The following is an 11,023-nucleotide window of genomic DNA, read 5'->3' on the forward strand; positions in this document are numbered from 1 at the left end:
GCATCATGCGGCGGCAGAGGGGGCTGGCTCTTTTGGTCCGAGGCTTCCCTCATCTCCTTCTTGCCAAGATTATCATGCTCGCTCCCCTCTGCAGAAACTCCAAGTTCAAGTACATAAGCAAATTAATAAAAAGCTTTCATCTCGATCACCAGTTGGTTAACTGTTATTTGATGAGGAGAACGTACCAAATAAAAGTGCGTTTGTTTTGGTCAAATGGTCATGGATCATCGTTGCTTGCGAAGCGCGAAAGCGATGTTGGGGGCGGGGGCGTGCATGCCCTCCACGCGCTCATTTGCATTTGCACTGGGCGGTACGGTGTCAAAGCGACGACACAGCGATCGTAGTAGGCACTACTAGCTAGAAGAAGCAGGTACACGGCTGCTGACAGCTGCGTCCAGTGCCCCGGCCGTCCCCTCCTCCGACCCTCCTCCCCTGGGTCGGTACTCCTCCGTTTCTAAATATCGTTTTCGTTTTTCGAAAAATAATTTTAATCAAATATATATAAAAATATATTAATATTTATTGTACAAATTAAATATCATTAGATAGATATTTGAATCTACTTTTTTTATAAAATTTATTTAGAAATTTAAATATTGCACGTATTTTCTATAAACGTAGTTAAATTTGTGGTATGAAAATAAAATATAATTCTTATTTAGGGACAGAGAGAGTAGGCCTCAACACAGCAGCGGTCAGCAGTTGCATGCGGGGCACCTACCCGCTCGGCCGCTTTTGGTCGAGAGCCACCACGCACACCCGCACGGGCTCCTCACCACGCACACCATGGCTCGTATCCCATAAAAAAAATTCCATTACCTATAAATTTTTGGTAATCACAAAACACACTTCCTTCTCCCGTAAATGCAGAGAGTTTCTCTTCTACCTTATTCTTGGTGATTGCATTTTGATAATCTACTGCAGCAACTATTATCTAAAATATAAAAGTAATTATTAGTTATGAAAAGAGAATATATTTTAGATATGGAATATGAGTGATCTGTTGGAAATGCTCCGAGAGCAAACGGGGAAGAAGAGAATCAGATGGTCCACAAATTCATAGTATCTTGTATATTTTGTAGAAGACGGTATGGAATTCCCCAATTTCCACGATGGAGCAGTAGCAGCATCATTGGCCCTTTCTCGAGCGTATTCCTATGAAGTTTAATGGAGCCCATCAAAGAATGGAACAGCACGGAAATCTCCTAGTTGGTCTCCCTGGAGATGGGCCACCTAGTTGCACTTTGGGCCCCAGCCCGACACGAGGAACACACATGCCTTTTTCTGCTTTCTCCCGGGCCTTGTCCGCGGAGTTTAATAACAATTGCCCTTGCTGTGAGCCCGGATGCTACCAGGCCACGACGCGCAAATGCATGGAAGGCCTTGTCATGTTGAATGCTGATTCTTTTTAAATAGCAAAAAACTTGGTTCGGCAATGTTTTCTCATCGACACTTTTATTTTTGAATCTCTAACAAGTACCAAGATTATACTTGTACAAGTATCTAATATTGGTAAATACCACATTGATTGCTCATAATTTATGAAAACATGTTGATTAAGTGTTTTTAGCACAAGTTGTTGATTTATTAGTTAATCATGCGCGTATTGGGCACTCAGAGTTTTGGCAACCCAAATGAGTAGGAGAATGAGCATTTGCAGCAAAATAGAGATATCAGATTTGACATGTGGGGGGAATTCTGTAATTTTACCGGGAGAACATAATAGATGAAATGTTTGAGTCAGGTAATGCTCAGCACAGATCAGCAGCAAACAAATTCGGTCTAACGCAGAATGAATTCTTTCCAGGGAAATAAAATAGCATCTATAAATCGGGTGCAGAACAAACATCGAATGTTTCGGCTTAAAAAAAAGAACATGGTATGTTTAGGGCCTCGCGAGAAACCAACTTCACATTGCGTCATTACCATGTGCTGACTTCATCATTAACTAAAACCCCAAAAGAAATACAGCAGCATCGACCAAATAGGCAGTAACAAGCATTCTAACAACACTCCGGTAACAGGGGAATCTGGAATTATCAGGCTCTATCAGTCCAATCATTTCCGGGTGCATCAAGATAGCACACCATTCTTACTTGACTAGACCATCAATATTGACCTTGATATCATTCAAAGATTATTTCAATAGCAGATGAGAGCCCATCTGTTAGATGCTCCCTTATTAGATTCTTATCACCCTCATCAACTGGAAAACTAGACCCTGATGGAGCCTCACGGTGCATCGCATCACAATCATCACATGGTTCTTTATTGTGCAAGCAGATCGTCCTCAGCCGTGCAGCACACCCCATCACAAGCCTTATGTATTTCATCATCTTACAATCCGTCTCGAAGCCTCCTATGTCCAATAATTTTAACTTGTAATGCTTGAAACCAGATGATGCTTCCCATGCAACATTGACCCTCTCAGCATTGTCCACATAGTCATTCCTTCCGCACACATGTCTTGACACCTGTAAAAAAATTTAGCAAAGCCACGTGTCATACACAAGGACGTGATGGATCTGTTAAAGATCTAGGATCACACAGTGCACGATCAAGAGGGACTTCCTTTACTTTTCTTGATCTGAGTCCAAGAAAAACCTAGAACTACAACAATAGCATAGAGAAAAGAGAGAGTGGAGCGGGGTAGAGGACCTTCAGAGCCTGCAGCAGAGTTAGATCCGGCCATCACGGGTTCGTTGATGCGGATCCGCTCAAAGGCGGCGACGATTGGTGCAGTGTAGTCGATGCCGGAGCAATGGCGTCGTGGACGATGGCGGCGACGGCGGGAAGGAGTCGGCTGCAGCAGAGGAAACGCCAGTAGAGCAGAGGCGGCGGCTTCCCGTTGCTCCTGCGCACCCTCAGATCGGGCTAGGGTTTTCGGTGGGTTTGGCGGCGCACCGGTGAACCTCGTACCGTGTGCCGCCGGCCTCCACCTATCTTTATAGCGCAGTACAACGGGGGCCCACCAACCATTAAGGGTTGGACGCCCCCGATCAGGGCGCGGATTAAGGGCCTAATAGGCCGTTGGGCCTATTAGGAAAGAGATCAACCTAACATTCTCCCCCTTGATCTCACTTTGTACTTTAACTTTATACTTTAACCTGAAACTTTTCCTTTAGTTGTTCCATCACAGATTAATGAATAGAGCATGCCTTATCATCACGGTCCAAAACCGATAGACTCAACAGCTACCACACACATCACTGTTTTGAAACAAATTCTTTATCTTTTGGGCCCTTTTGTTTTCCAGAAATCACAGGCTTTCCCTTAAACCCATGCCGGCTATGTGTTCCATGAACACATTGGGTGGTAAGCCTTTAGTGAGCGGATCCGCAAGCATTTTCTTTGTACTTATATGCTCGAGTGTAATAGAGTGATTCTGGATTTTCTCCTTCACAACATAAAACTTTATGTCAATGTGTTTGGCAGCACCACTTGACTTATTGTTGTGAGCATAAAACACTGCTGGTTCATTGTCGCAGTACATTCTGAGTGGTCTTTGAATACTGTCTACCACTCTTAAACCGGGTATAAATTTCTTTAACCATTCAACCTGCCCTGAGGCCTCATAACATGCTACAAATTCAGCGTACATCGTCGATGATGCAGTGACGCTTTGTTTGGAGCTTTTCCACGATATAGCTCCCCCTGCGAGTGTGAACACATAACCGGACGTGGACTTTCGGTCATCGATGTCCCCCGCAAAATCCGCATCTGAGTACCCTTCTATCTCTAGGGAATCGGATTTTCTGTATGTTAGCATGAGGCCTTTTGTGTCTTGCACATAACGTAATGCTTTCTTTACCATAATCTAGTGTGCCTGTCCTGGATTACTTTGATATCTGCCAAGTATCCCGGTAACAAAAGCTAAGTCAGGGCGTGTACAAACTTGAGCATACTGTATGCTTCCTACAGCTGAAGCATATGGAACCGCTTTCATTTGATCGATCTCATACTGGTTCCTGGGACATTGAAATTTCCCAAATCTATCGCCCTTGACTATTAGAGCAGGTGAAGGCTTGCACATATGCATACTGTATTTCTTTAGAACTTTTTCTAAGTATGTCTTTTGTGACAATCCTAATACCCCCTTTGTTCTATCTCGGTGAATTTCAATTCCCAAAACAAATGAAGCTTCACCGAGATCTTTCATATCAAAATTTGAGGACAAGAATTTCTTTGTCTCCAGTAGCAGACCAACATCACTACTAGCAAGTAGAATGTCATCCACATATAGGATCAGGAAAATAAATTTTCCACTTCTGAACTTTGCATAAATGCAATTGTCCTCCTCATTTTCTTTAAAACCAAATTTTCTTATGGTTTCATCAAACTTTAAATACCACTGCCTAGAGGCTTGCTTTAATCCATAAATAGATTTCTTTAAGCGACACCCCATATGTTCTTTTTCTTTCACGATAAAACTTTTTGGTTGTGCCATGTAAACGTTTTCATACAAATTCCCGTTAAGGAATGCCGTCTTTACATCCATCTGATGTAACTCTAAGTCATAATGTGCCACCAATGCCATTATAATTCTGAAGGAATCTTTACACGAAACCGGAGAAAATGTTTCGTTATAGTCTATCCCTTCTCTTTGCGTAAAGTCTTTTGCCACGAGTCGTGCTTTGAGCCTTTCTACATTCCCTTTGGAGTCATGTTTTATCTTGTAAACCCATTTACAGCCTACTATTTTGGCTCCTTTAGGAATTTCCTCTAAGTCCTAAACACCATTGGAACTCATTGATTTCATCTCATCTTTCATAGCTTCCAGCCATTTGGATGAGTGAATACTTCTCATGGCTTCTTCATATGAAGCGGGATCACCCTCCATATGAATCTCTTCTGTATTATAAACTTCATAGTCGCTAGAAATAGCCGACCTTCTTTCTCTTTGTGACCTTCTAAGGGCCACTGCTTGTGGCACATTTTGTGCCTCGACTTCTGGCACATTTTCCATAGGGGGCTGTAGCACCTCCTCCTCATGTCCAACCGCGGGTTCAGGCGGTTCCTGGATGACAGGTTCCAAACCTTCGCTCACTGTTGGTATGGGTGGAGTTGCGACAGGTGTTGACATCGTAATAACTGGAATAGTTGGCGCAGCAACAACCGAAGAAGGTACTGACGTCACTATTTCAGGAACTTTTGGTGCAGCATCAACAGGTAGTGAGAAAAATGGCTCTTGAATCATAGGAGTAGGCACATACACCCGCTTCTCCTCAAGGTCAATTTCTCTAGGTACCATGCTCCCCCTTATCATTTCACTTTCTAGAAAAACAGCATGTCTCGTTTCTACAAACTTTGTATGTCTGTCTGGGCAGTAGAAACGAAAACCTTTCGACTTTTCAGGATAGCCTATAAAATGGCAGCTTACAGTTTTGGGATCCAGTTTTCCAATATTTGGATTAAACACTTTAGCCTCAGCTGGGCTCCCCCAGACCCGCAGGTGAGTCAGTGAGGGTTCTCTTCCTGTCCATAGCTCATACGGCGTTTTGGGCACCGATTTGCTTGGCACTCTGTTGAGAATATGGATGGCGGTTTTCAACGCCTCCATCCACAGACTCAATGACAATGAGGAATAACTCATCATACTGCGCACCATATCCATTAGTGTACGGTTGCGCCTTTCAGCTACTCCATTTTGCTGAGGCTCCCCCGGTGTAGAGTATTGGGCAACTATACCATTTTCCTGTAAAAACCTTGCAAAAGGTCCAGGAACTTGTCCATAAGGGGTATGTCGACCGTAGTACTCCCCTCCACGGTCTGATCTTACTATTTTAATTCTTTTGTCAAGCTGATTTTCAACCTCAGCTTTGAATATTTTAAATTTATCCAATGCTTCAGATCTTTCTTTAATTGGATAAATGTAACCATAGCGGGAGTAATCGTCTGTGAATGTTATGAACGAATCATAGCCATCCACACTTTTCACAGGAAACGGTCCACATATATCAGTGTGAATTATTTCTAATGTTCCTGCACTTCGTTTGGCACCCTTTTTAATTTGCTTTACAAATTTTCCTTTAATGCATTCAACGCATTGTTCAAAATCAGAGAACTCTAGCTGTGGAAGAATTTCACTTTTCACTAATCTTTCAATTCCCCCCCTCGAAATATGGCCTAAACGACAGTGCCATAATTTCGATGAAGTATCTTGAGTTCTCTTTCTTTTCTTTGTTTCTTTCTCTGACAAGGATTCATTCACATTCACATTACATACAGAATGCACTTTATCACGCATAGATAATAAATAAAGATCATTGTAGAGGACAGCATCACCAATACAATTATTATCAAACCATAGTTCACATTTGCCATTGGCAAAATGACAACCAAAACCATCTGTGTCTAAGCGTGATACACTGATCAAGTTTCTTTGAAGCGAAGGAACAAATAAAACATCTTTTAATACAAGCATGAAACCATTAACTAGCTCGATGGAGACATCGCCAACAGCTTCAACATCTGCTTGTACTCCGTTCGCGACTTTAATGTGTCTTTCGCTTCTTTGCGTAGTCCTTGTCGAACGGAATCCCTGTAAAGAATTTGTAACATGCACAGTTGCACCAGAATCAATCCACCAAGTAGATTTAGAAAACTTTAAATACAGGGATTCATTAACAAATGAAATTATATTCTCACCATTCTTTGCCATTATCATCTTTAAATAAGCGGGACAATCTGCTTTGCGATGCCCCTTGTCAAAACAGTGGAAGCACTCATCTTGTGCTGGAGTGCGCTGTTGCTGACGCTGTTGCTGATACTTCTGTGGCATAGGGGCTTTGTCTTTAGCTTTAGAGGAAGAAGCAGCTTGAAAGGGCCTTTTCTTGTTATTATGCACAAAATTGACAGACCCACCATTCTGTTTCTTGAGTCTATCTTCCTCTTGTGCACACATTGCAATTGCCTTTTCCATGTTCCACTTCTCTGGCTGTGAGTTATAGTTTACAACGAACGTTGCAAACTCTTTTGGCAGAGAGGCGAACACCAGGTGCACCATAAACTCTTCTTTGAGATCCAAGTCCATTGGTTTGAGCTTGGAGTTCAAAGCACACATCCCCATGATATGATCTCTTATCGTACCGGCATTGCCATAGTACCTTTTTGTGACCAACTGCTCTATGATCTGTGTGACATAAGTCTTTGAAAAACCAGTAAACTGATTCTTTATCTTTGCAAGGTATTCTGCAGCTGAATCACACTCTCCAATTGAACCCAAAATATTAGGATCAATTGTGTTCTTTATAACTGCCACACATTTCTTGTTGGCGTTATTCCACTTTGTCTTTTCGAGATCATAAGCCATCTTTAAGGGAGCATAGTCCCTTTGCTTTTTCTGCCACTCAGCATCAGTGTCAGAATCTCCTCTCACTGGAGCCGGTGGCTCAGTGGGCTTTGGAGTGGTGATAATCTCATCCACTTCTCCACAGACGAAAGCAAGATCAACTTTCTTGATCCATTCACCATAGTTGTCTCCTTTTAGTGTTGGGATGTGACTGATGAATCCCATCAAATTCATCCCCGCTGAAAATTTCAAGAAATAGTGAGAACATAATAACAATAATTGCATGTAAAATTTCAACGCTGGTCAAAATAGAACATACAACTGTTTATGCAATTAAATCTATATCACCGTTGGGCAGAAATAGAAATAAATGCACAAAAACTATGAAATTACAGTATTGTAATTAACAACGTTGGTCAGAAAATTAACAATACTATAATCCTCAAAAATAACCTTTTAATCATGCTCTTAAACTTTAATTGTCTCGTTGGTTCGAATTAAAGTAAAGAACAACTGTGAAACATGTAGAAAATTTCTATTTTCAGAAGCAATACTGTGAACTTTTAGCTCTAAACAATATACACGTTGGTGCAAAATTGAATAGAGATCAAAATATAATCAAAACCATTCAAAAAAATATTGAAATTGCTTCTGGAAAAATAGAAAAAACAATAAAACGAAACACTGTGCAGGCAGCCCAGAAGCAAAACCGGCCCGCGGCCTGCTTGGCCACCTTCTCTTGGGCCCGAGGCCCGACAGCCAACGGCCGGGCCGCCGAATCGGCCCGCCGCGGCGTCCCCTCCCCCGCCCGCATGGGCCGTCTGCCAGCCCAGGAGGCGAGACGCTATCTCGGCCGCCGATTTTGATCGGACGGTCGTCCGCGCGTTTCGCCGGATCAAAACCCGTCGGCTCCGCGGCGTCCCCAAACCCTAGGTCATTCGCCCCTCCCCTTTCTCTCTCCACGCGACGCAGCGGCGACCCGAGCGTCCATGGCGGCTGGGGAGAAGCGTGGCCGGCGCCGCCGTCGGCCCCCTCGCCGGCACGCGCGCTCCGCCCGTGCGAGAGCGCGCCGCCGTCGAGCGGCCTGGCGGTGGTGCCCTAAGCCCTCGCGCGCGCGCGCTCGTGCCCCCGGCGTTCCGAACGGCGAGCGGCTGCTTGCTGTGGTGCGCCCCCTTGGCGAGGGCGGCGCTCATCCGTCCCGCACAAGTGCGGCCATGGGTGACGCATAGACCAAGTAAGTCCGGCGTCCCCTTTCCTCTAGGGTTAGGGTTAGGGTTAGGGTTTCGACTTTTCTTTTCTTTTTCGATTTGCATCGAATTGCTTTTTCTGTGTCTTGATTCTTTGATTCGTGACCGAATCTACACTTCCCATCTTGATCTACACTTAGTGTAGGCGTCTGATACCAATGTTAAAGATCTAGGATCACACAGTGCACGATCAAGAGGGACTTCCTTTACTTTTCTTGATCTGAGTCCAAGAAAAACCTAGAACTACAACAATAGCATAGAGAAAAGAGAGAGTGGAGCGGGGTAGAGGACCTTCAGAGCCTGCAGCAGAGTTAGATCCGGCCATCACGGGTTCGTTGATGCGGATCCGCTCAAAGGCGGCGACGATTGGTGCAGTGTAGTCGATGCCGGAGCAATAGCGTCGTGGACGATGGCGGCGACGGCGGGAAGGAGTCGGCTGCAGCAGAGGAAACGCCAGTAGAGCAGAGGCGGCGGCTTCCCGTTGCTCCTGCGCACCCTCAGATCGGGCTAGGGTTTTCGGTGGGTTTGGCGGCGCACCGGTGAACCTCGTACCGTGTGCCGCCGGCCTCCACCTATCTTTATAGCGCAGTACAACGGGGGCCCACCAACCATTAAGGGTTGGACGCCCCCGATCAGGGCGCGGATTAAGGGCCTAATAGGCCGTTGGGCCTATTAGGAAAGAGATCAACCTAACAGGATCTAATACTAACAGTGGCAAAACCATACACTGCTGCAGAAGAAAAGGTGCTTACCGTGAGGAAGAAATTCTTCAGAGAGGGTGCAGCTTCAAGGAGATAGACAGTCCACTCAAGGTCACATTCAGCGAAGATGTTGGAGAGGTACAAATCCATCAGATTGCTAAAGATAGGTTGGAGCAGTTTTGGGTCTTCAGGTTTAACCCAAATCTGCAAGAAGCAATCAATCAATAAAATTAGAATGTGTGTCACACATAGACCATTGAATCAGGCAGTGTAACAAGGAAGAAGTCAAACATTCATACCATCCAATCATGGAAGTCCAAGCTCACAATTTCCAGTCTTGTGCCTGACAGCCAGTTGCTCAGCACGAACGGTGGCTGCCAATTCATGCAAGCGCAACCGAAATTGATGCTCCGAAGTTTTGGGACGTGACCGAAAACAATGGGAGGGTTTTCACGCATCCAAGTGTCATAAGTAACCACAAGTTTAGGGACCCGGACAAGTTCGATTCGAACATAGCCACAGAATTCAAATACCAGCTCGATCAGCCGAGAACGTGGCACGTCAATCTGCAGAACGGATCGCCGGCCAGAGTCACAGGACTCAATGCACAAGCGCTGCAGCTGGTCACAGGCATTCAGCAGGTTTGGCACATCGGACTCGTTGAATCTCATGTTCTGAATAGAGAGGCTTCTAAGACATCTGAATGTGTAGGGATAGGAGTTAAAGAACCTGATGAAGCGCTGTCCAAATCGGACATTGTCCTCGTTGCATTGCACGTCATGTAGCTCTGTCACTATGATGAACTCAAGGTACTTGGTGCTCCCCCGCTCAAGGACGCTGGTTACTATGGACCCAATGGATTTCAAGTGAGGATCTGTCATGTAGAAACGGAGGCGCAAGACCTTGATGGCGCGTTCACCCATAGGAGCCAACAATCTCTTTATTGTTTCAGTATAAAGACTCATCAGATTGTTGAGTTGGCTCATCACTAAAATCCCTGTTCGAGGTTTGAAGTCGTCGACGTGAAGATAAAGATTTGTTAGCAAATAAGGAAGCGGCTTCCACCGCGTCGAGAGTGTACTAGCCCGTATCATAGTTCTCCAGTCAAGGAGGTGCATGATATCAACAAGAATGTGATCCGGGAGCACGCTGAGCCTATCATCACCATCATCATCTCCGTTTTCCTTTTTCTAATAATGAGGCAAAAATAAAGAGATAATAGCCGGAACAATTAGGAAAGAGGTCGCGGAACAAAAAAAAAGTATATTTGGCGTGTTATTAGGATTTTGTAATTGATCGGCTCTTAAACATATACATCTAGTCATCTAGATGCGATGGTGAGCCTTGGTGAAAATTTAAGAGAAGGCAGGGGGAGCTTACGCTGTTGTCCGATGGAGACGCCATGAGAGGCAAGAGCTACAAAGAATCCGAATAATCCGGAGCGGTAGGAATAAAATCGGTGACGTTCGGTGGTGCTTTATGCCATTGGCCTCGAGGCCACACGCGAAATTAAAGGAGAAAGGCTGCCACGATTGCCCGCTTTAGAATCGAATTGTACAATCTCGTCTAATAAGAGCAATTCCAGCAGACCCTCTATCAAACCCCCTACTCTAAATTTGAAAGGCGAAATCAAGAAAAACAACTCCAGGAGGCTCTCTACTTGAGTCCCTAAACTAGAGAGGTATCCAAATCTCCCCCTCCACCCCCTAGGCCTGGAGGGTCTCTAGGGAGCCCTCCATCCGTGGGACCCACTCACCAGCCCCTCTAGACTTGGATGAGGGCTC

The 11,023-nt window shown here is 44.8% G+C and overlaps 1 protein-coding gene across 1 annotated transcript; it reads right to left on the reverse strand.

Annotated features, from left to right (window-relative positions):
• Positions 1 to 1,993: 1,993 nt before the first annotated feature.
• On the reverse strand, positions 1,994 to 10,472 carry LOC120660708. The gene is made up of 3 exons (XM_039939332.1): positions 9,539 to 10,472; positions 9,291 to 9,443; positions 1,994 to 2,474 (listed from the first exon to the last, which is right to left on the reverse strand). Exons 1-3 carry the CDS (start codon positions 10,355 to 10,357, stop codon positions 2,127 to 2,129), a joined length of 1,320 nt encoding a protein of 439 aa, XP_039795266.1. The 5' UTR covers positions 10,358 to 10,472; the 3' UTR covers positions 1,994 to 2,126.
• Between the last annotated feature and the right edge of the window lie 551 nt (positions 10,473 to 11,023).

The sequence above is a fragment of the Panicum virgatum genome, chromosome 2N, assembly GCF_016808335.1.
Source record: "Panicum virgatum strain AP13 chromosome 2N, P.virgatum_v5, whole genome shotgun sequence".
Taxonomy (NCBI): domain Eukaryota; kingdom Viridiplantae; phylum Streptophyta; class Magnoliopsida; order Poales; family Poaceae; genus Panicum; species Panicum virgatum.

What these genes read in the sequence shown, in the direction of transcription:
- LOC120660708 (XM_039939332.1), bottom strand. Translation starts at nt 10,357, where the DNA reads ATGCACCTCCTTGACTGGAGAACTATGATACGGGCTAGTACACTCTCG. An exon ending in TGGACTTCCATGATTGGATG is followed by an intron (nt 9,444 to 9,538) that starts GTATGAATGTTT and finishes TGCTTCTTGCAG; the next exon opens with ATTTGGGTTAAACCTGAAGA. An exon ending in TGAAGAATTTCTTCCTCACG is followed by an intron (nt 2,475 to 9,290) that starts GTAAGCACCTTT and finishes ATTTTTTTACAG; the next exon opens with GTGTCAAGACATGTGTGCGG.